The following is a 26,093-nucleotide window of genomic DNA, read 5'->3' on the forward strand; positions in this document are numbered from 1 at the left end:
GGAGGTGACGGTGGGGGTGCTGCTGCCGGAGCGCAACCTTGGCTACCCCTGGGCCTGGCCGCGCATCCAACCCGCCCTGAGCCTGGCCCTGGAGGCGCTGGAGCCCCAGCTGCGCCCCCAAGGCCTCGACGTGCACGAGGAGCAGCCACGGCGAGCGGAGAAAAGGCCGCCGTGCCGCTGCCGCCTCGCCCGCTCCGCTTCTGGGGTGGAAGCGGAGGGGAGGGGGAGGAAACGGCGAGCCCCGGCCGGCCTCCACGTCCCCGGCCCGCCTCCACCTAGCTCCACCCCAGTGTCTCCTGGCTCCACCCCCAAAGTTTCCTGGCTCCACCCCCAAAGTCCCCAGATATTTCTGGGGATGGACTTGGGAACCCTAACTATAATGCTTGAATACTACTGGTTAAACTTTCTGGATTGTGACTAGGAAATCTTCAGAATCATGGAAGAAGAGTGTGGATACATGAGTGTTTGCACACATGCTTGCCTTAATTTACCACAGTTTGGGACAACTGTGTTTTTCCACTACTTGGGAATGGCAGTCAAAATAATGCCCACTGGGCTAGAAAGCAAAGGGATGCCTGCCGCAAATCACTTGAGAATATTCATTTGACAGGTTGAAGCAAAGGCTTTCTTATCATCTGTTTAGAAAATGAAGTGATACTTCCCTCTTTAGATAACACAGTTATCTTAGTCCAGCTATAGTAACAGGCAGCTAGTTATTATGATGACTACCATGATGCAGATGGAGATGTGCATCAGAAGCCACGGTAGCAATACATATGGAAGGCCTCTAACTAATTATTCAGTCCCCCCCCCCAAGTGTTTATTTCCACCCACAGTTTACTATGTGACCAGTGGTGGCTTGAATAATATGCCACTTGCTCAAACAGCTGCACTCAGATCTGTGGTGGCTTTACACACAACTGCTCAAGTAAATTGGTGAATCATTTATACTAGCAACAGAGCAGTCTCGTTTTGATATGAAATATGTGCCAGCCACCAAATGCCCTTCTAATTCAGCCCTAGAGACCACCCATGGAATATATAAATTAGTTCAGGGTTGCAATTCAGGTGGCCTTGTGCATTCAGTGTCTTCGATTACTTAGCTGTGGGTTTACATTGATTCATTGACTAGAATGTTTAACTGATCCCAATAAACTTTTATCAGTCATCATTACATTGTCAGGAAAAGGACATTGCTTCCCTTTCTTAATGTATTTAAGACTCTTAAGTGGTATTTTTTAAAAGCTAAGTAATAATTCTGCATGATGATGACTTTTAAAGCTTGATTGGGCTGCAAATGCACCATAACAACATAAAAATGAACCCTTAGAAACCTCTGGCAGTTCAGGGATGAATATTGAATATGTTGTTAGCTATAAACTCATATGGCACATGGCTGGGTAGGTATTTTGGCAGAGCCATTCTCCCAACCTGCAGTGCTGTGATGCTAAAGATATTAGCAAATTAGCACCACGAAGCTTGCCAGCTTATTCGCCAGAGTCTTGCTCACTCTCTCACTACTGTAATTAAAACTAATTATTTTCAAAGACATAGTAATACATGAATATGTGCAATAATCATTTTGTAGTGGGCAATCTGTGAAGTGTTTTTAAAACTCCCTCCTTCCCCTTTGGCTTGTTCTCCCACATGTTGGCTGCCGAGAAGGCGGCCACGGCTGTTCAGAGAAGCAAAGCAGCCCAATAACAATCAAGCTGATGTTTTACAATTCTCCAATATCTATCACATTTTGCCATCCACTTTTATTTATCCCTCCCTTTATTTGGTATGGTTACAGAAATGTGCTGTTTTAATTAGACAGTCTGTATGTTCCATAGCAAATGTACAATTCCTTTTGCCCACCAACTAATGCGACTGTGTTGAGATTTGTTGACTTGTGATTCCAGGGTGGAAACAAAGAAAGTGAAGTGTAACTCATAGTGAGACAGTATTTCCATATCAAAAACAAAGTGCTGTGTAGAATATATATACACTTTACACTTGGTTTTATCACTCTGTATTCCTTTGATATAAGATGAAGTTATATATGTGCATATTTATTTAGGGTAGTGTTTTTAACCATCTTTCAACTAAAGCTACTAATTGTAGCTCACAATACAATTTAATAACATAAAATCAGAAACCTTCAAAATAATTAATAAGATATGAGACAAAAGCAGCCTTTCCCTAGCAGCTACAATGTATAATATAGTTCATCATAGCCTAGCAACTTCAGCAGTGAAGTCTTTAGTAAGGGTGTGCATTTGGCTCTTATCAGTACTTATCAGCTATTCTTTCTGCCAGATATAGGGAGGGTATATTTTCAGCTATTGAGCATAGCCCATCCTGAATAATCCTGGAAAACAGGATAGTCAACAGTAAAATGGCATTAAAGATTGTGCACTCTCTTTAAACATTCTAGGTGAAGCTGCAGCTTCATAAATGCATTTAAAGGGGCCGTGATACCTTTAGTCCATCATACCCAATGGGGACTATTATAGTCAGTGATCCTCAGAGGCTTAAATGGGGAATCTGTCTGGGATATGCAAGGAGGCTGTTTTTTGAGGTAGAGGCACCAAATTTTCAGCATAGCTTTTGGTGCCTCTACTCAAAAGACCCCCCCCCCAAAAAAAAAGAGTTTCAAAAACATTGAACCAGGGGATCCCATTCTATAGGCCCCCAAAGAAGATGCCTCCAGCCTCCATTATTTTCAGTGGAGAGGAAAAACAGAAGCAAAAAAAAGTAGGGACTGATGTCAAACCAGAGAGTTCCTGCAATAGAAACTGAAGGTGGGGGGCATTCGTTGAGAACCAGTGCCACTGTGGCAATGCCAGCTCAACAAATCCAAGGAAGGGAGGTTCCAAGCCAAGCGTAGCCCAGGCATATATAGAGTGTTGAACAGTACCAGTGCAATGTACTAGTGCCCAGCAAAGCCCAGTGCCTTACCTTACATGCTTTCTTTTTTCTTCCACTGAAAACAATGGAGGATGGAGGCACGTTCTTTGGGCACTCTGTACATGTACTGGTTATTCAAGGCATTCTGTACGTGCACTGTCTGCACTGTACTTGCACACACACCCATCTTGGAGCTGTTGAACTGGCATTGCCACCATGGCACTGGTTCTACTGGGCACTCTGTATATCCACTGGTTCTGCTGTACTTGGAAAAAAATTTCCTGCCTTCAGTTTATACCGCAGAAACTCTCTTGATTTGACAACAGTATTTTATTTATTTATTTATTTTTGGCTGGTTATCCCCACCATTGGAAACCATGGAGGATAGGGGCACCTTCTTTGGTGGCCCATAAAATTGGATCCCCTGGTCCAATTGTTTTGGAACTTGGAGGGTGTTTTGAGGAGAGCCACTAGAAGGTATGTTAAAATGTTGGTGCCTCTACCTCAAAAAACCCCAGCTAGATTCCCTACTGACTATAATGGTCCCATGGAATATAATGGAGCCCAAATATTTGGGATTTTTTTTTAAAAAAGGAATCTAAATATCATACCAGTATTGGAATTTGTTTTTTTCCAGGAATCCCAAATTGTTTGGGAATCCCAAATCCAATATACCTAAATCCAACACCCCCTCCTTTTTTGTGTGCACATCCCTAGTCTTTATTCTGGAAGGCCATTAGGAATGTGCTGTTTCTCATACAGTGCATATATAGTCCCATCTTTGTATTTGGTGCAATATAGTTTCATAGTAAAAAAAAACAATAGGTTCCTTGCTTTAGCTTACAATCTGTAATAAATAATGGGGAAGATAGCATTCCTTGTGGCAGGAAATAGAAAGAGAAGAGAAGAGAAGAGTGTGAGCAGTTTAAGCATGAAGTTGGTTATAGTTGAAAACATGGAACAAGAAGTAAAGTCAATGGGAGCTCCATATTTAGAAGGTACCAAGGGAGAATGTGCACATTACAGATCAAGAGTCATTCAGACAGCTGAGGGTGATAAAGTTGGTGGAGCAGAAAATCATAGGCAGACATATAATAAATAGCACTGGCTGAAAGACAGAGTGGAACTGGACTCTCTAGAGCTTTGAAGGTAAGTACAAGGAGTCTGTGCTGGATTTGGATAAACCATTGCCAGGATTTGAGGTGGGTTTTCTCATGCCTAAGTGATGGGAGGTTGATGACTCTGGCAGCAGAGTTTGAGATAGAAGTAGAAAGACAGACAAGGCCAAAAAAGATGTTTGTGGTAGTACTTGAACCAGATTTGCAAGTATTGTGATGTGGCCTAAGGCCCTTGATAAGGGATGAGCTAAACTTTTAAAAACTAATACAAAAGAAATATGCAGTGAAAACTGTTTTGGAATTTGAAACAAAAATCTCATACTGTTTATGTATGTGTATAAGTGTGTGTGCATAGTAAATGCATTGAATATCTTTGATCTGAGTACTTCTTTTTGCCTTTATTGTGAACTGGGAATTCAAGAAAAGTGGAACAATGGCTCTGTAATATAATTCTCACACCTTCAAAACACTAAAAAAAATGAACATTTTCTTTGGCACACATTTGTAGAGTGTTACAGAAGTGTTACCTTGACTGAGAATTATCTATTCAGCTGTGTTCCCAGCTGACTCTTTTAAGAAGGAAAAGAGTTGAATGCCCACGTCAACCACAGAGCAGCTCTACAGAATAATTTACAAGGGGAAGAGTGTAGCTGCAATTGAGTATGTTACAGGCCTGGGATTTGATAATTTAAGAGGTTCAGAGAAACATTATGGGATATTTTACTGCATAATAATAAGGATTTCATTGTGCTTCAAATAACAGATCATAAGGTCAAATTCAGACCTTAATTTATTAGCTGGTGTGAGAATCATTCACACCTCTGTCCACTAATAAAGTAATATATGAATTATTAGCCCATAGATCTGTGCTATAACAAGATGCATGTCTGCGAGAGTTTGGTGCAGAGCCCAAAGTCCAATCTGTGTGTGTCAGCAATGGGGACATGAACAGGGAGGGGGAGACAGGAATGGGTCTTGCATATGTCATTGGGGGGGTTGCAAGCCCCCGATGGGGGGGATCCCCTGTTCCCAACCTCTCTTCTTGATGTTGCTCGTCAGGAATCAGGAGAATTTGTTTTACATCAATGGGAAAACCCGTAAGTGACATCATGCCTTCCTAGGAATCTATGGTAGAGTTTCCAACAATTCCTTGAGAGGTGTAATGTCACTTGTAAGTTTTCCATGGAAGTGATGTCATGCTGTCACCAATGGCTGCCCTGCCCCCCATTTCCTACAGGTTGCTAGTCCAGGTATTGCACCCCTATATATAATCAGTATATCTAATTCTCAATGTGGCAAAAGTTGTGAATACATAAAATCCTGAGACTGGAGCATGAACAGAGAAGACAGATGTTTCTACATATATGAGCAAAGCCCAAGGTTTTCAGAAAGGTGTGAAATCTTAATATATGTGAGGAATGTTTTTTTAAAAGCCCAGATAATAAAAATAACACTTGTAGCTTTTAAAAACCAAATGGGTTTGCTAGGTAACAAGTAGAGCCAATTGAAGTCTTTGTTTCTGCCAGTAAAAACAGGGAAGTAGGGCAGGGTAGGGGCCCTTTGCAGGGCTGTTTCGGTCTTTAGGAGAATCGGGGCTGGACCTGGCTACTACCACTAGGTGACTTGATACCATGTGAGCTCAGTGGCTCACCTGGGTCTGGCTCCTCACTACTATTCAGTAGCAGCCATCTCACAAAATCCAGTGTGTTGTAATGGTTAGAGCTTCAGATTAGGTTCTGAGAGACCCAAATTCAAATCCGTACTCTGCCACAGAATCCTGCTTGAGTCACTTTGGGCAAGTCATACACTCTCAGCCGAACCAACCTCGCAAGGTTGTTGTGACGCTCAAATGGAAGAGGATTATGTAAATTGCTTTGGGTCCCCGTTGTGAAAAAAAAGTGGGGTATAAATGTAATAAATAAATAATAAATGCAGCTGAAGATAGGGAAGCAGATAAAATGTATATTGGTTAGTGTGTGGGAAGGAGAGAAGATATGGTGGTTACAGAAGGATGAAAAGAAGAAATAGGGTGGGGAGGGGGGTACAGGGAAAAGTGACTTTAGCAAGTCCTTACAGGTTCCCCATGTGCAACTGTGCCAGACTTTTCCAAGAAGAGGCTGCCAGGGGTAGCAAAGGAGGGAAAACTGAAGGGGGACAGATAAAGGTAAGGACTGGTGGTAGGAAAGAGAAGGATGTGAGGGAAATGAAGAGACTGGAGACTTTCAGAAAGAGGAAATAGTGGGGGAGGTGAAAATGAGATTCCCCAGCCCCCATTTTGCAGACATAAATAATTTGGGTTTATGTTGCTTTAAGCAGTTAAAGTGAATTGTGTAATAATTTGGGGAATAAAACATTTCACCTTAAAATGTATTTCAGGTTTATGTAGTGGCTTTGATGATACACTGATTTGAAAACCTTTTTCACTTATTTGATGTCTAACACATATTCAAACGTAGTTACTGGGTAATATAAGAACTGTAGATATCCATATGCTACGGTTGAGGGGGGGCATTATTTATCCCCTCATCAATTTCAGACAGTGGGAAGCCAACCATTTAATGCTTAACTATGTCTCCTGTTTTTGATTAGCACCTATGGGTCTTACAGATATGATGACTCCCAGCGAGTCCAAGTTACCCATATCTCTCAAACCAGATGGAAAAGAAGAAGGACCTCCTCAGTCCGAGAGCAAAAAGGTACTTCCTTCCACAGCATGTGTGGTGGTTTAACGCAGCAGAACTCTGCTGTGTTGTCCTTCATTCTCTGATCTGAGCTTGCCTTTTTTCTGTTCCCTCCTGCATGCTTTTTTCCATTCACGTGCAATCTATTTTTTCTTTTGTTTTCTTTTTTTCCCTTCATTGTATGGATCTGAAAGTTACTAGTTCTTATGGCATTTAACTCATGGGGGCAAAGAAATCTAAGCCGAAATTTGTGTGGGAGTTCCGCTAAGCTGCTGGGTGGGGGGAACTGACCTTACCTTGGTCTTGATACTTCCAACCATTTTTCTCTACTTCAGTTATAGCTTCCTGTTTCAGCAGCAGCATACTTTAATATTTTGCTTTCCTGCCTTATTTAATACAAATAAGGTAAACAGCTTTATTTTTTTTCCTTTTATCTCATAAGGGGAAACCCATGCTTGACACTCCATTTTAGCTTGAGGGAAGCATGGTGGCATAGCCAAGCATCCAGCAAACTTTCCAAATTATATTAACAATGTTGTTTTAATATTATTATATATTTATATGTGTATGTTTTTTCTCTGTGTGTCTTTCTCTGTTTAAACTTTATACAGTTAAAGAAAATTGGTCAGTCTGTTAAACTGGATGTATTTTTTTCATTTTTAATAAAGTTTGCCCTGCCTTTGTCCTTTTTTTTATTCCTCTACCACAGGATAGCTACAGCTCTCAGGGTATTTCTCAGCCCCCAACCCCAGGCAACCTGCCAGTCCCTTCCCCAATGTCCCCAAGTTCTGCTAGCATCTCCTCATTTCATGGAGATGAAAGTGATAGCATTGGCAGCCCAGGCTGGCCAAAGACTCCATCAAGCCCTGTAAGTGGCTCTGGCTTTTGTTTTTTGTTTTTTGTACTTAATTATATTTTAATGCTTGCTTGTTTGTTTTGTAGATTATTTTCTTCATTATTTATCCACTAAAGGATTTTCTTCCATTGTGATGCAGAAAAGGCTAAATTCTGCCCTTAGTTATATACGTGTAGCTAATCCTTTGGCTCAGCTTCAGCTGGGAACTGCACTGGCCTAACTGAGGGCAAAATTTGGTCCAACCCAAATTTTTAATGAAGCGAACTGGTATATATCACAGAAGTTTGCTTTTCATGTAATGCAGCAGATGTTGTAAATAAAATGTATTTCTCATAATGCATTAGCTTACAAGGCATGCTAACTGTGTTGATGAAGACATTCTGTCACTGGGTCCAAACTCTGCAAAACTGTGTTTTTCTCTTGGCTATTAGGATTACATTCTAAAAACAGAAAAAAATTGAGATGAGAAATTGAGAAATTATGAAATGTGTGAATTACAGTTCTGTACAGTTTTAATGTTGTATATTTGATATATTTAATATTAATTTTTAAAAAATCTTTCCAAATAGCATTGATTCATCCTTGAAGAATCCAACATGGTCTTAAGACAACAGTGTAGTTAGAAAACTGTTTATTCATTTAACACAAAAACATTTAAAATTCAGAATTACAATTCACTTAATCCCTCCATTTTTATTAAATTAGAAAAGGAAATAGTGTTTTTAAGGACAATTTGCTGACAGTATGAAAAGTGGAAAATCCTTCTCATCAATTACAGTGTTCAGTAAACATAGCAAAGTGTCCCCAATTAATCCCGGATACTCACAGAACAGAATATGTCAAAGAGCAAGAAGGAAAACTAAAGTAAGGAAGTCAAAGTCTTCCAGAAACATTTTTAGCCTCCTGATTTTGCCAGATAAACAGTTGAGCCAAGCCAGATATTATGATAAACATGTGGCAGCCCCCCCCAAATGATTCTCATGGCTGGTTTACCCTTCTGTATTACACAGTAAATTTACCCCTTTCTCACTTCCACAACATTATACCACCTCCCCATTCCATATCATCAGCCTTCATTGGCAGAGAAATGTGCAACATAAAGACAGATAATCCATACTACATTATGCTGGGGGATGGGAAGGCTGTAACCACAGCTGCTAATTTCAATAACGAATTCATGTTTACCAGTGTCTGGTTTGGCCCATGAAGATGAAAATAATTTGTTGACCCCAAAATATTTAGCCTTCCTAGTCAGATTGCTTCTCAGGTTGCTTCACTGTTCTTGGGCAAAATTACATAAAAGTTTAATTCAAGAGATCCTTAGACGGATTTTGCACTAGGGTTTGTTCCGGGTAGAGAGCCCTTTTGCCTGCGGGACTTCTCTCCATTTTCACATAAGCTGCCACGGAGCTGCTAGTTGGCGCGCCGCTTTTCCACAGCAAGCAGAAACCGCTCATGAAAGGATCTCACTTGCTGCGGAATAGCTGCGCACCAACTTGCAGCTCCTAGGCAACTTGTGCGAAAATGGAGAGAAGCCCCAGGAGCAAAAGGGCTCTCCATCTGGAACAAGCCTGGTGCGAAATCGTTCTTAGTCTCACATGTAATTAAGAGGGCTTTCTGAGATTCTTCCTCAGAGCCCTCTGTTCTTTATGTGAAAGCTTTAACCATGGTAGAAAGGAATTCCGTTATGTTCACGATCTGTAGGGGAAGTTAAAGAACAGTTCATGTGCAATCTAGGGCTATGACTTTGAGTCTCAGAAGGCATCTTGTGGTTTTCCCTCTAAAAATGGTCATATCTGAATATGTGTATTTTAACGAGCAGATCTACAAGCTGGTCATGGACTTGTATTGCAGTTTTGGTGTTTTTCCTTAAATGGAAATAGGGAGATGCTAAATGCATACTCTTTTTTCAAGATTTCTGGTTTTTTCACACACACACACACACACAAAAGATTTCTGGAAGTGTAGAACTCTTAGTGGAAAATATATATTCATTAGTTCTTTGAGATATTATTCATCTCCAGGGAGCCTGTTAGAAATGCATGTTTTGCTTCTCCCTAAATATAAGAGGACCACTTTAGTCGTTATTTCAGATACAGTTCTTAGAAAATAATCCAAATTTTTCACTGTACATGTTCCTGTATTGGATTGATTTAAAGGTTGTAAGGAACTGGAAAATGTAAAGGATCCAAACTTAGTGTCATGTCTACTGTTCATCCTCATCCTTTCATTTCAGTGAAAATTATTTCCAGGAAACAAATTGTGGTCGAATCTACATACTACTAGACATTGTCATGCTGCCATAGACCTTTGTATTAATCAGATTATGAAAGCAGAAACCTAATATTTCTTATATTAAGTGGCTGATACTTCAGCAGTTACCCAAAAACCCATTTTGACTGTCTGGCCAGATTATAGTTTTAGAACAAGTTGTAGCAGAGCAAACAAGGAAGGAAGGAAGGAAGAAAAGATTAGGAAAGAGAAATTACCTGGGTTTTGGCTTTTTCCACACACATATCTGTGATTCCTCATGGGCCCTCAAGATATCCTTATATTATGAAAATTATTAATTTGGATTATGTGTTGCAAATTTGAGAAGGAGAATGTTCACTCAATGGTTTGTGAGAGCTAGCAGCTGGTACTATGATCAGATAGCTATCAAACATCTACATGAACAAGAGAGTAATACAATATATGATTGAGTGTTTGTGTGTCTGCTTGCATGTGTGTGTGTGCTAATAAAGCACTTAAACCCATCATAATAAGTATCAACAATGTATATCAAAGCTAGTTCCTAAAATTCTATCATGTTCTAGTTTACTCAAGAGATTCTTTGCTTCCTGCCAGGGAAACCTGTAATGCACAGGGTCCCCTTTCGCACACTTACTGCCCATAACAGTGATAGGTGTTTCTCCAGTAATATGAATTCCAATGAGTAGTCAATATGTTGGCAATCACTAGAGACTGTTAGCAGTCCCTCACATATCTGATGGGTGTCCAGATACAGTGACATAGAGACCTGAATTTAGGCAGTCACAAATGATCGCTATCAAAGTGAATTATTGTAACTCCATGATTTTAGACATTTACCAGATGTATGCAGGATAGTCAACATTCCCCTGTGATAGTCAAAAGTCTCTTCATTTTGCACATTCACAATAATGTATAGAAATGACAGACTAATGGATATGTCACAGTTCTTCCAGAGAGAGATGCAGTCTGCAAATTCCCTCAGGCAGCCAAAAAATATAGCTGTGTATGGAGGTGCACTGTTCTCCTTGCAACAAGAGTTCTTGTATTTCCCCTATAACTTTTGCTTCTAAATGCACATCCGTGCACACATGTTGCATGTGCATGAGCAAAATAATTTGTTACAATAGAAATAAAAACTTTAATACACAAAGAACAGGAACATTTTTAAAATACAATTTTCACAAAACTGCTGTAGAAATTATATGCTTAATTATCTTGTTTCAAAGTCTTCATTTATCAACACTTTTAGTTAACATTGCTTTATTTAAAAGGAAGTAGTTGCACATCCACAAAATCAGAGGTGGTTATGACTATTTCTTGCTATTTATTCCACCACTGATCATCAAATTGACTTTAGTTCATAATTTAGCTGTTTTACTGTATAATAAATACTAGAACTGTCAAGTATAAAACTTCCTTTTAAGAAAAAATATGTTCCAGGCCACACAATTGCTATTTGACTACCCAATACTAGATTCAAAATGTAAAATTTTAATGCCTTTAGCTGTGGGGTGCAGAGAATTGAAAGTCAGGTCCTTTATGGGAAGATTTTTTTCCTTATTCTTCTAAAGTTAATATTTCATTTTAGAAGAAAATTGAACCTACTTCACTGAGCTTGACAGTTGGAAGGCTCCTGCAGTGAGAAGTCCTTCTTGCCTTCTGTAAATTGTGATGTTTTCAGATTATGTTGTCATTTTGTGGCCTGTTGCCATCTTGTTGAAAAGCGACTTTCTTTATGTAGACAGTACAAATGCCAGGCAGAGAAAAGACTGTAAACTACTTTCCTCCTCTGATGATACAGCTTTATAAGAGAAAGCATTTCACAGTGTAAAATTGAAAACTGTTTGGCCATTACTTCTGAATGTTTCTTGTAATAGGCAGTTGGTGTGGTGGCAGAATGAAAAATTATTATTGTTATATAAAACAGAGATAGCATTTGTACTCTTATGGAACATGTGACATCACAAGTGAAGAAAATATAAAAATTAATTAACAGCACTGTTGTTAGCCAATATAATTTGTGCTTCCAGGACAATAAATTATTTGCATAACTGTTCAAAATGCAGGGTTATCCCTAAATTCCAACTTCCAAAAGGTATTTAGATCTTTTATTAGCCTTATTAAGAACCTCTGAATTCTTATTTTATTATATAATTACTCCTAAATTCAGCACATCAAGCTAAGCAGCACAGCATGGATATGGTCTTCTGTTGCACTCCTCCATATATATGTAATAAACCAAGCTAAGTTTATTGTCAGTTATATATGATAAAGAAAGATTTTATATAAGCCTTTATTTAAGAATGTGTCCTACAATATTATTATTATATATAGGAAACATTAGTGTGAATAAATGAGAATTCTGCTTATAAGGGGAAAAGTTTCAATGATGAGATGACTTCAGGGTTTTTTAAACAATGTGCGCAGACGACCTAGCATTCTTGAGAGAGATTTAAACTTAATTGTAACGTGCCCATGAAATCTATGGAACTCAGAAGAGTTTAACTTTTGCTGCATTCTACAAAATACAACATACACAGGAAATATTAACTATGGTTCATGGAATGTCTGGGCCCACCTTGTCCTTAATATTTAATGCTTCTTTTCCAGACTCTCCATGTTTCAGCCAGAGGGTTGTAGAGGGAAATTAAAAACCCATTCCCTGTTCATTTTCTTATAAAAAACAAAGAGTATATTAGCTTTGACAATGGATCAGCAACTTTTGTGATCATTTCCTAAATCTGATTATCTTTTTCCCCATAAAGAATCCTTGTGGTGGTCCATGCTGTTTGTGTATTTGAAGTCCATTTTCATGGAGTCCAGTACGTCAAATTAAAGTGTAGTTCAGATTAAAATCACCCTCTCCACCACACACCATCACCCAACTCTAGTACACTCCATCTACTAAACAGAAGGGAAGACATGCAATAAAAGAGGATCAAACCTTGGCAAGTCTCCAAATGTCAGGCAGCTACTGTGAACATCTCTTTAAGAGTTTTTCTCACATGCATTTGACATGTATTTGACAAAAAAGGAGAAAGGTAATATGTAATGTATGAAGGACCCACACCAGATAAAGCTTCATAAATTCAAAAGCGAATTTAAATTGGAAGACTAAAAGAAGGCCCTTAAGGAATGATATAATGTACTCCTGGCAACTCACTTCCATCAGGCAATCATGTCATGCTGTTCTCTTTTAAGAAATTTGACAACTCATGTACCACAGTTTATTTAATAGAAGAACAGTTTTTGAAATACTAGTGATGACTTCCTTCAAATCTATATTTGAAAGGAATGCTTAGTCTTGCCTATTTCTTAGTTCTTAAAAGAAATGAATTTTTTCTAGCTGTTCTCTTTTGTGTGTGTGTCATTTGTTTAAATGAGAACTTTGAGTGATCTTTTCAGAGGTTTCTTGTGTTTTATACATGTCACATAGTTTAGCAGCAAATGATTTAAACTGAGGCATCATCAGGAACTTGCCTTCTGAGATCCAAAGCTCATTAAATGGATGAATCATAAAAATAATAAAATGGGGAGTTTGGGCCCTTTTGTTTCAGAAATCAGATAACAATCTGCAGCATGTGGACAGAATGTATTGTTTGTGCCTGAACTAGTAGCCTTCAATCCTGACTATTGTGTGATAGCTTTAGTTTGTTTAACATCATCTCTTTGTCAATGTTGTGAGTTTCTTACTATCTTTCCCCTTCTTGCCCCTACCCCAACTCTTGTTTTGATATGTTTTTGCTTTAGAAGTCAAGTTCTTCAGCCACGACTGGTGAGAAGATCACAAAAATGTATGAGCTGGGAAATGAACCAGAGCGTAAAATATGGGTGGATCGTTATCTCAACTTCATGGAAGAAAGGGGTAGCCCTGTAGCCAGTCTACCTGCTGTAGGCAAGAAACCACTAGATCTTTTTAGGCTTTATATCTGTGTTAAAGAGATTGGAGGTTTAGCCCAGGTAAGAGACTATTTTCTAACAGTTAATAATTGCAAATCCATACCTGTGAGCAGTGAAAAATGGCAATCATGAAAAAAAAACTTGGAAGAAATGTCAGTTTTTTAAAAGTTTTTTTTTAAAAAGAAGCTGACAAAAATGTATTAAACTGAAGGAAGCTGCCGCATTGTTTCAGTAGCTAATATAATGGTATAACATTTTTTGTACTGAGTTTGACTTGAGTTATATACCAAAGGCCACAATTGTAGCCTATCTGTGTATTGCATCTTGGAGGAAAGCAAAACATAATGAGGCCTGAGCCTGAGTTCCCACTTGCTTGTCTCTGCTGCAGAGAAGGAGACAAGGCAAAGCAAACCTTGTTCCTGGTTTTGCTGCTGCCAACCATGACAGGTTCTCACAGTCCCTTTGAGTGAGTTTATTCATCATAATCAAGGCCTAGTCCAGGGTTTGTCTTGCCTTTTTCCCTTCACTGTAGATTTGGGAAGTTAGTTAATTGGTAAAATTAAACAGCCATCCTTCACGCTCACTGTGTTCTCCACTTATTTCTTCCTCAGCTTCCCTTTTCCCAGCCAGCTTAGACCAATCACGCATAAGGCATTCTTCACCCCATTACATCTTCTTCATTTCTAAGACTGACTGAGGGCTGTTTCACTGTAGAAACGTCTTGGGGCCCCATTAGGCTTGCCAGTCCCCAGGTCCCAGCGGGGGTTCTTCCGCTTTCCCAGGCTCCTTCCCGCTCCCAGTCAGCTGGCCGGCAGGGGAAAGCCCCGCCCCCAGAGGACCATGTGCCTTTCCACCTCTGGAGACTTCAGTCTCCAATTGAAAGGCTTCCTCTTGAGATGGGGTGTCTGTGTTACTTTGAAGAAGCTGGCAGCAACTCATGAGTAGAGAGGCCATTCCCTCATTTCAGAGTCACCGGAAACGGGGTGCGGAGGGAAACGTCTGCTGAGCACTTCATTATTCCCTATGTGGAGACTGATTCTCATAGGGTATAATGGGGAATTGATCTGGAGGTTTCGGGGGCTCTGGGGGAGCTGGGTTTTGAGGTAGAGGCACCAAATTTTCAGTATAGTATCTAGTACCTCTCCCCAAAGTACCCCCCAAGTTTCAAAACGATTGAGCTAGGGGGTCCAATTCTATGAGTCCCAAAAGAAGGTGCCCCTATCCTTCATTATTTCCTATGGAAGGAAGACATTTTAAAAGGTGTGCGGTTCCTTTAAATGTGATGGTCAGAACTCCCTTGGAGTTCAATTATGCTTGTCACACCCTTGCTCCTGGCTCCACCCCCAAAGTCCCCAGATATTTCTTGAATTAGACTTGGCAACCCTAGGCCCCATGCAATTGATACAGGAGTGTACAGGACCCTACTGCGCTCACAACATGGGCATCATGAATTCAGCAGCACTTTTTTGAGCCACCACAGTTGCTCAGATTACAGACATTTCTTTTTGGAGGTGCTGGTTTGAATAAAGGATGCCTGCTTTTGCATGTTTCCTGGCAATGTGTTCAGTGGTGGCCTCATGCATTCCCACAGTGCATACATGAAAGCCACCATAAAATGTAAGCTGGCCCTAAAAGTATCCTTTTAACGATATTATCCATGTGCCATGTTTAGATGGCTGTGTTGTAGTGAGGTATATTCAATAGCATACCATGAGGTTTTATCAAAAGCCCATCAATTTCAAGAATATTTTAGTCACCCTGTAATTTATTTGAATGAATTCTGGAAGACTGGGATGAGACCTTTTTTCCCTGGCTTCATGATTGGATGAGCTATACAAGTTTAATGCTCACAGTCTTGGATATTCCACAGTCTGAGTGACAAGAACTGATCTCATTGGTTGATGTGTATATGACGTATTTCAGTATAAGTTTGTGTGAAGAGGACAGTGTACCTCTATGGTTATACCTTGACTTGTTTTTAAATCCCCCCCCAAAAATTTTTTTTGAATATTTAGGGGATGTCTTGTGCATACATAGTACTGAATGGTTACACAGTGTTAATTGTATTGACACAATGGACTATGGAAAACAGTTATAACTGTCAAAAGTAGAAGTTGATTATATAAAGTATATCTAAGAAATAGACAGTTTTTCTCTTAAGGTGTTCTTGATACAGTTTTATTTAAGGAATAAAGCTGTTTTACAGTTTTATTTAAGAAATAGCATTCTTTTGGCTTTAATCAGCATAAATTCCTAAGTGTCTCCTTGGCCAGCAAATCGTTATTAACAACATCTACAATAATGTCTTCACCTTTGACAGCTAACACGAAATAATGAAATCTAATTATTTTGGTTAAAGGTTGATCAGTATATGTCTCAAAAAGTCAATTTGGCTCACACAGTGGGATGCAACTCTTAACAGCTTGATGCAGAAACCAGTTCAGCTTGAAGCTATTAGGCTCATCTAGGTTGTAATACTGAACACACACTAGCTAGCACGAAAGTGCTACACAAGTCCGTGACACTTGTTTTGAAGTACCAGGATGCAAGATCAGTACTTCAGTTCCTTTTGACAGCCATTGTTATTTTCAGAGGAGCACTGCATGCAATATGTCCTATACCTCATATAGCCCAGTTTGCAATAATTTAAATCAAGGACTTTCCATTCTGTTTTATTTCTACAATACATCAGAATACTTGGATTTGAACCATTGACTGAATGTACAAAAGTACTGTAAAAAAATTATTCTGTATTTCTGGTATTCACTGTTCCATGCTAAACGCATTAAAAATGGCTACATACTTCAAATATGGCGTGCCTTCATGCAAGAAAAAGTGCCCAGATTTCTAGTTCACCACATATACATTAATTTGTTGTTGCATATGCAAGAAAAATACATGTATGTGTTTCCATGTGTACGAAAAAACCTGTAATATATATAGCCCTAGAACCACAGGTTTTGGTTTCATTCATTCCAACAGAGCAGCATATACATATTTGAATCAGGAATTACTGACTAAATAATCCTTCATCTGGTGGCTATTTTGGAGAAGAAACTGGCTTTCATATCAGTGTTAAAGGACTTAAAGAGCGAAATAACAGCCTGATCATTGCCATTTTAAATTAGATTTTAGAAGCTGTTTTGTAATTAGAGCCTGAATGTATATTTATCTGTCAAAAAGCATAAGTACACATTAGGTAGAAGATAAATTGTTTAACTGTGCAATGTATACCCTCCAAAGTGCAAGGAGCAGAGAAGTAATTCCAGACAGAAGATGCCTCTCCACAAGCAAGAGCATTTTACATAGCTATCAGCAGGTTCTTTAATGGTTTTATAAGTGTAAATGCTGTTTGTGCATTACTGAGTGTGGGAGTAATGAGCATTAGTTAAAAGAGGCAAATAAAAAAAACAAGCCAAGGCATTAAGTATGTGTGTGTGTGTGTGCACATGCATGCACGTGCATGCTGGCTTTAATCAATGCACTTTGTTGCAATCCACTGATTCTGCTGTTTATTTTTGGTAGGTTAATAAAAATAAGAAGTGGCGTGAGCTGGCAACCAACCTAAATGTTGGCACCTCAAGCAGCGCAGCCAGTTCCTTGAAAAAACAATATATTCAGTACCTGTTTGCTTTTGAATGCAAGATTGAACGAGGGGAGGAGCCGCCTCCTGAAGTCTTCAGCACTGGAGATACCAAGAAACAACCTAAGATTCAGCCGCCATCTCCTGGTAAGTAGAAGAAATGCAGAAGCTTAGGTTATATTTTCCAGAAGTGCTAAGGTGATAGGGATACATACACCCTGAGCTTCTTGAGTCTCTCACACAAATGACTATTTGTAGCAAATTTGGTGAATTAGCTGAAATAATCTTTGGCAATCATTTGGTAATGTTTGACAATTGCTATAAGCAATGTATCAGAGGAGATTACATATGAATATATATGTGCTTTCATACACACTTAAACCCTTCTTCATGTGAGCTTACTTTGTAAAATGTTAAGCTAATATCTAGCTCCATTATAAATTGAGAGAGTTCTTCTGCTGATAGGGAAGTAGAAGAGCAAGAGCAGTCATACAAGGTTTGAAGATTTGCTGGAGAAATTCTTAAAATAGGGGATTGAGGGATGTTGAAGTGATGGAATCCAGGGAATTAGCCAGAGGACTGAGGGGAAGATGTTAAGAGACAGAAAGATAAAAGAAACCAGGAGCTAAACACTTGATAAGAAAAGGATGGGTGTGAAGATGTTTTTCTGATATTAATATTATTGCTTAGAATTGGCCTGCATTAATACCAAAGTGTACTAAAGATGATAAAAATGTGAGTACAATACTGAGAGACCTGGAGACTGAGAAAGAAGATATTCCCTCTTACACCAAGGATGTACCACCAGGAAGAGGGATGGTAGTGATTTGATAACTAGAAACATAAAGAGATTAGTTTGTGACAGATATGATGATTGCACAGTGACTTTCTAGTGCAAAAGTCACAGGTATCATGTCTTATGTAGATAGGTTGTTAAGCAGTGGTGGGGAGCCAGTGGTTGCTCTGCATAACAGCATTGGGGAGAGTGTGATGAGAATAATCATTTACACATAGCAGAGCTCTAATAGAACATATCTCCTCTGGCTAAATTGTTAATTGTACTGTGGCAGCTGATTTTTTTTTTTTTTGTAACTATAACTGACACCCATGCCCAACCCATGACTTTTCCTGGGTTGCAAAGGCAAACTTCTTATCTGAGAGCCACAAAAATGGATATAAAGTGAATGGGTTCAATTATAGCAACTCAAGTCAACACCTGACAGACTCTTAATATCTGCAAAAGCGTTTTATGGCAATCTTGCCCTCTTCTCTCTCACACACACAAGATTTTCCCTTTTTTCTTCTTCTTCTTCCATTCTGAGCAGCCTCTATATCTGTTTTCTTCTTATTTGTTTGTTTGTGGCTGTCCCACCCAGTCACTTTAAAATATCTGTTTTGATGCTGGCCCAGCCCAGGGAACTGAGGGAACAGACACAATCACCTTTTTTATATTCAGCTTCTGAAATGTTGCACAAGAGGTTTTTGAAAGTTCAAAATAAACAAAATGTTCTTTTTAACTTAGAGGTGAAAAGTCAGGTAGAATCAGGGATAAAATGTATGTGATGAATCAATAATAAAACTGAGGTAACTTTGTAATAAAACTAACTCAAAATAATTGTTGCCAAACAAGTAAGTGTTTCTGCTATTCAAAAAAGTCTTTCAAAACTTTGAGGAGAAAGCCTTTCTTTTCAGTTTCTGCTTAAACACTCAAGCATTGGTTTCTGAGTTTCACTGACTCTTACAACCAAGTTCCCCAAATCCTTCTATATACACTGATCAGGGATCAGTCCTCTTTAAAAAGCAATCTCTCTTTTCATTGAGCAGGGATAACTTCTCTTAACTAGAAGCAATTTCCCATTTTGGCTTGAATGGAGATCCTCTCTGATCCTTTCACTCCTTTTTCCTATTTCCCAATCCACACTTAACTGTTTCTTCTTCAACTGTCAGTTCCCAACTATCATTTCTTAACTATCTCTTTCTACAGAATTCCATTTGAGCAGCCTCCCTTACCTTACATATCACAACTTATGCTGGAACTGGTTTAGATGACTATTACACAAACAAGAAGGAAAATCTAGCTTTACTTTTAAAAAATGATGAAGCAAATAAGTATTAGAGCATATAATTGTAGGGGAACATCACAAACTTAATTGTATAGATATTTGGAAAAGCCCAAGTATGGAGAGAGAAGGTAGTCCAGTCACCTAGTTCAGACAGCAATCCTGAGAGGGTCTACTTTTCTTATTTTTTCAAATACTATAAGTTTGTACTGGATCCAGAGAAATTATGATTGGACCTGGCAAATGGAATCTCTTCCTCCAGAATAAAATATACAAAGCTTAGAGTGGAAGGCAGAAGGGAAAAAAAACTAAGCAAAACTCAGATAGTTCATTCTGTTTGCTAGGTTAAAAAAACTTGAATGAATGGCACATCTGTACAAAAAGAAAAAAAGACTCTCCTGTATGTATGTGAAATCCTGCTGAGGTGCAGATTCTGCAGAATGGAGCCTAGCAATGTTCCCTCTAAGATGCAGAGTCTTGTGAGCAAAAATTCTACTTTGTGAGCTACTGGCATTAAAGTGGTGAGCTCCTGCATAAATTAGTGGCTCTGAGGCCATTCTTCCTGAGCTAAGACAAAATTCTGTGAGCTGAAGGCTAAAAATCTGTGAGCTAGCTCACGCTAACTCAGCTTAGAGGGAACACTGGAGCCTAGTCTAATTGTCAGTTGTTGTTTTTCAAATAATTTGTAGACGATTGACATTGTAAACTGTACAGAAGCATTCATATTGCCAGCTACATTAGATAATCCTGTTTTGGTTTTGAAACAGAATAGAATCCCATTAAAATATGAAGCAGCAGACCATCAGTGTTTGCTTTTACCCCCTGAATCACAGTTTACTAATGTAGAGTCAATTACCAAATAGAGTTCTCATCAGTGTGTATTGAAAAGGGGAAAACATTTTGTATGCTCGAATAAATTACACCCCTTGTTTTCCTCCAAGCAAAGTCACTCAGGGTGTAACTGAATTTCAGTCTATATACTAGTAGAAGATTGTGTTTGAGAAACCTGGCTTCAATATATTTTGCATCTTTCCTTTCCCCTTCATTGAAGATAGTTGCAGAGTTCATTTTGAATTTCAGAAGAATATATCATAAATACACACAAAATATTTTATTCCAGTATGTCAGTGCTCAAAGCCTCTATTACACTGCTGTATTTTTTACTTTCCTATAATTGAAAATGCATGAAGGGGCAGATTATGGCTTAAACTTGAAACATAGGCTTGGATCCAGTAAACTTTCAGCATAAGAAGAAAATGGAGAAAGGGAGAATGAAGTTTCAGAGGTCCATGCGGACAAACAGCCTTGGAAGTTGGAGGGTTGCAGCAAGGAGGGGGAAAGCATGTGGTAGAGTGTAGAAGGCAACATTGTTACCCTTTACCCTCTTTGCTCCAACCCAACATGGCCATTTATCCCCATGGAACCCATCATGCTAATAATCATCTTTCCAGGGATCTCTGGATACATGACCCCAAATACATGTTGCATCTCTGGATACATGACCCCAAATGGTGTCATGAACTTTTGTACCAAATTTGATTTTGAGTGTAAAAGAGAGTTCTTGTGCTACTCACAAAGAAATTGAATGGACGTGTTCAAGTTGAAGGCAATGCATGGGTTGCTTCTCACACTCACCAGCTACGGATCCTGTATGTGTGGTATGATGTAGGCAAAACACGTTCTTAATTCATGGAGACCACTCATTGTACATTCTACCTTCCATATAGAATATTCAGATATATGCCTCCTTTTCCACTTTATGTACAAGAATCCTCTGGCTAGTGTGAATGTGAACCTGCCCATACTACTCTTCAGTAGTTCCATTTCATGCAATGAAAGGAAAAATGATTGCCCCCCTCCTCCATTCATTGTTGTTAACTGGATACTTAAGCCATTATAAATAAAATTACGTTTGAACATATTCTCTCATGCAAGCAAGAAGCAATTGAGTATGAACTAGCAACTCCATTAAGCATCGCTACCAAGCTACTGCAACTTACTTTTTAAGGCAATGATCCCAAGTTTTCTGACTTGAAACTGATCTCTTTGGAAGGCAATGTGATATAGTGCTGCTTAAGCACTGTCATGATTGGGTTGTAAATGACCTGTTCAAAAGCAAGAGTGAAGAATATGTTCTGGTTTGTGATGTTATCTTCCTTGCAGTTTAAAATAACACAAGAAAAAAATGTCAAGGTGTTACAACAACAGTCTCTGCAAACATCCCGATGTTTTCTAGGATCCCTGTGCTTATTTCAGGCCCAGTATTAGTCTGGCAGTGATGTCACATTATGCACTGTGGTACACTCTATAGCATGGTTGTCAAATATACGGCCTGAGGGTCGAATTAGGCCCCCAGAGGGCTCCTATCAGGCCCTGAGCAACTCCCTCTTGTCTGCTTCTTTCTCCCTCTCTCTTGCTTCCTTCTGCATCTCAGCTTGCTTTACAAGGCTTTCTCTATCACACAGGAGCTGCAGAACAAAACCTTGATTTTCTCCATTGGTTGAGGCTCCTCTCCCTCCTGGACCCCTGGGGAGGAAGGGAAAGAGCCAGAGCTTCCTTTGCCCAGTTCCCTGAATCCCATGGGAGAAAAATAAAGAAAGCACCTTTAAGACCAACAAGTGCTAATGTTCTAAGCATGTTTTAATTTTTTTTATATATATATATTTAGTCATGTTTGTCTGTGCCTTTTAAAAAGTTTTTTATCTCTGCTACCTAATATGAAATAGGTACACACTTTGCCCAGCCTGACATAACCTGGCCCAACAAGGTCTCATTTATGTCAGATCCGGCCCTCATAACAAATGAGTTCGACACCCCTGCTCTATAGGGACCCTGTAATTACCATAGCTCAGAAACACTGCAAATAGAAATCTAAAATCTCCCTCTATAAGCAACTTTGTCTTTAAGGGAGAAGCCATAGCTCAATGGTGAAGCATATAATTTGCATGTGGAAGGTTTCAGGTTCCATCACCAGCATCTCCAACTGAAAGTTCTCAGGTAGCAGATGTTAGGAAAGACCTTTTTTGTCTAGGCCCCTGGAGAGTTGTCTGCAAAGACAATGGTCCAGTGATCTGACTTGGTATACAGCAGCTTTATGTGTTCTTCATAAGTGGATTAATTAATCGCTTTCTACTTCAGTAGAGAAAGAGGAAAAAAAATAGCAATCAAAAATATTTCTGTCTTCATGATGCCAACAGAGAGCTCATTATAGCAAGTAAAATTTTGAGACTCTATCTGAGAGCATGCAGGAGCTGCTCCCTAGGTTTCCCTGGCAGCTAGTGGCGGGGGGGGGGGGGGGGGGCTTGGAGAGTTGAAAAGAGGAGAGTGAGAGCCAGTCATTTAATTAGTAAGTCTGTAACCATAAACCCATCTATCTTTGCTGGCAGGTGGCTGACTGAATTTCTATTATTAGCTGACAGGTGATGTCACAAAATCTGTCATGCTGCCAACCAGGGAATCCCCAGTGGAAGATAAATGAGAAAGGGGTCTGGGTTATAAACAAAGGTGCCCTTTGATTGACCTCCATTCACTGTGGACATGTGACGTACCCTGGTAAACCTCCCACCGCTTCCCCCACCCTTGTCAGAATTAGGGCACTGAGTTCATGCTGTGTAAATTATCTTCCCAGTGTGGAGTCTGGCTGTTAAGACTGAAGTATGTGAATGTACTTAACCTTCAGTAACCTTTCCATTGTTTACTTTAGAGTATACATTTGTAGCTTCTGGCAAAAGGTAGGGATATCCTAGAGAGTATGTTTGGCCTTTTATTAATGGAGTTTCAAGAGGTTGCATTATTTTTTTTCATCTTTTTTTTTAAAGCCTGACGGAGAGGCTTATTAAGTGGATATTTGAGTCTTTATTCATAAAAGGATCCTTGAATGTATTCTCACTTTCAGGCTAGAAAAGTTTAGGTGTAATTTAGCAGCACTCTAGTATTGCTGCTTAATATCCTCTAGTCTTTTCACTGTGCCCTTATTGGAGTTATTTCTGTACTGTATTTTTATATCATGGTTTGGATTTGGTGAAAGTATACTGCCCCTGTAGCAAAATGGCAAACTTGAGTGCAGTGTTTATTTAGTGGATGAGCTGCTCTGACTGTTTACTCCAAGAAACTTAGCAAATACTAAAATTAAGGAATAGAAGCCACCAGAAGAGTTTCATGTTACATTCAACTTCCAAAATGAGTGTCAGAAGGATGCAAAAGAGAAGGTGTACGTACCTGCTTTATAATAATTTTAATATCCTGTTGCATATTCTCTGACCACAAGAATGTAAAAGGAAATTGTTACTGGGGATAAGCATGAACTAGGAAAATGCAGTTCATTTGGGTTTGTGCCATGCCCAGTTCATGAAAAGGGATAGGCATGAACTGAATTTCTGTAGTTTGGTTTGTGGTTCATGACTTGGAGCCATTTAAACCAAACCCCTGCTTTCTGCTCCCTGCAAAAAGCCGTGGAGTGCAGAAAGCAGTGGTTTAAATGGCTCTGAGTCATTTAAACCAAACACTCTTGCTTTCTGCTTCTCACGAACCACATCAAACTTCATGGAAGTTTATGAACATCACTTTGTGACCCATGAACCAGCCAAAATTCATGAAGAATTTTAGTTTGTCAGATGATTCATGCCCATCCCAAGTCACAAACTTTTAGGCACCAAACAAACTGGTGAGGTTTGTGATGTGGTAGAACAGTCTCCAGTGCGCTAGAGACTCCAAACTCACAGGGGCTCTCTGGTTGAATTTCTCCTCTATGCTCTCCAAGTTATATGCAGATTGGGCTTAGGGGATCTGAGCTATGGCTCACCCAAAGAAGATGACCCCAGAAAACTGATTTTGGGGAAGATGTCAGACACAAGTTTCCAAGGGTGGAGAATTCTGCACCCCCTGTTGCTTTGAAGTTTGGCAAATGTTTTGATGGAGCAGAGACACTCTACAAATGTATCCATTATGAACTGCCACAAACCGCTTGAAAGTTCATTGAAAACTCATGCCAGTTGATCTGCCATGAACTTTCATTAATGATCAGGCCAAAATTCCTCACTTAGGTGCACTTTAAAAGCCATTTGTGACTTGTGCCTGCTGTTCATGAGTTGGTTTGTGCCTATCCCTAATTGTAATCACCACTGATGCATGTAAATATGTATACTCTGATATTCTCTGAGAAGGATTCACTGGTGGATTGTGCAGGAGAAATGGGGATAGGGAAGAAGTATTGATGGTGGATGAACTTCCCTTTCTTTCATGATGCTATAAATTGTTTTGTTATAAAACCAAAACAACTAGTGACAACCCTATTTGAGGAGGTCCTTCTGCCCTTAAAATATCATATTTTATTGCCTAGAAAATGCAATTTAGTAACAAGATGCTTCCTCCAAAACTTCCCAAATTTTGTGCTTGCCAGAAAGCACCTGGTAGAGAATGTATGTCAATTTGTTTGATTTACATAGTTATCAAACAATTAGCATACTACATAAATTCAGACTGACTAAACTTGAATAAGTGGACTATGACAACCCTCCATACACGTATGTGGAAGTGCATACAGACAAATACATAACTACATTTTGTAGAAAGTAGTTTAAGAGTTTATGGTTGGAAGAAGCCATGTCACTTCTCTAGTGATAGAAGCTTGCGTTTCCAGAATGCATAACTGAATATAGGAAGAATCTCCTTTATTGTGGTGGGTAGGATGAGCTTTTCCAACCACTTCCGTTTCCGCATTTCTTGAGCTATAGCCAGAGTTGGAAAAACCTTTCTAACAACATTTTTACGAGGTGATTGATTATGATTTCCTTCATATAACAGACTTTATATATTTTGATTCAGACAGATTAAGTGGAACTTGAGGAGAGGAAGTGGTGAAAAATTGAATTCATCACAACCTACAATATTATTGTGTTTTTTAAAAATGATCATATATTTTATGATGCAAGAAAAAGTAGTTTGCCTTAAAGATCACTTGGAAGCACATTACAGTGATGTCTGCTGTACTTTCTATTGTCCTCTGGGGGTAATTCAGGGTTCTGGTTATGACTTACAAAGCATGTCAAAGTGTGAAGAATTTGGCAGAAAGGTGGTATGTAGTAATAATAAACAATTACAGCATGTAGAAAAGTGTATTCCATGGTTGTTCTAGACCAATGTTTCCCAACCTGGAGGACAGTAAGAACATAAGAGAAGCCATGTTGGATCAGGCCAATGGCCCATCCAGTCCAACACTCTGTGTCACACAGTGGCCAATACACACACACATATATATATATACACACACACACACACACTGTGGCTAATAGCCACTGATGAACCCCTGCTCCATATTTTTATCCAATCCCCTCTTGAAGCTGGCTATGCTTGTAGCCGCCACCACCTCCTGTGGCAGTGAATTCCACATGTTAATCACCCTTTGGGTGAAGAAGTACTTCCTCTTATCCGTTTTAACCTGACTGCTCAGCAATTTCATTGAATGCCCACGAGTTCTTGTATTGTGAGAAAGGGAGAAAAGTACTTCTCTCTCCATCCCATGCATAATCTTGTAAACCTCCATCATGTCACCCTGCAGTCGACATTTCTCCAAGCTAAAGAGCCCCAAGCGTTTTAACCGTTCTTCATAGGGAAAGTTTTCCAAAACTTTAATCATTCTAGTTGCCCTTTTCTGCACTTTTTCCAATGCGGTGACCAGAATTGTACACATTATTCCAAATGAGACCGCACCATCGATTTATACAGGGGCATTATGATACTGGCTGCTTTGTT

At 39.3% G+C, this 26,093-nt stretch overlaps 1 protein-coding gene across 10 annotated transcripts in view; it reads left to right on the forward strand.

Annotated features, from left to right (window-relative positions):
- Positions 1-26,093, forward strand: part of ARID1B (AT-rich interaction domain 1B) — a 670,312-nt gene that overhangs the window by 602,297 nt on the left and 41,922 nt on the right. For 7 of the 10 annotated variants that reach the window (XM_060241209.1, XM_060241219.1, XM_060241229.1 and 4 more), the window contains 4 exons: positions 6,600-6,706; positions 7,401-7,559; positions 13,551-13,760; positions 17,226-17,430. In XM_060241209.1, the coding sequence (XP_060097192.1) occupies positions 6,600-6,706; positions 7,401-7,559; positions 13,551-13,760; positions 17,226-17,430 (681 nt within the window). The remainder of the gene's footprint in view (positions 1-6,599; positions 6,707-7,400; positions 7,560-13,550; positions 13,761-17,225; positions 17,431-26,093) is intronic. The other 3 variants (XM_060241263.1, XM_060241273.1, XM_060241289.1) reach the window with 1 other exon arrangement.

The sequence above is a fragment of the Heteronotia binoei genome, chromosome 1, assembly GCF_032191835.1.
Source record: "Heteronotia binoei isolate CCM8104 ecotype False Entrance Well chromosome 1, APGP_CSIRO_Hbin_v1, whole genome shotgun sequence".
In the NCBI taxonomy this organism is placed as follows: Eukaryota; Metazoa; Chordata; class Lepidosauria; order Squamata; family Gekkonidae; genus Heteronotia; species Heteronotia binoei.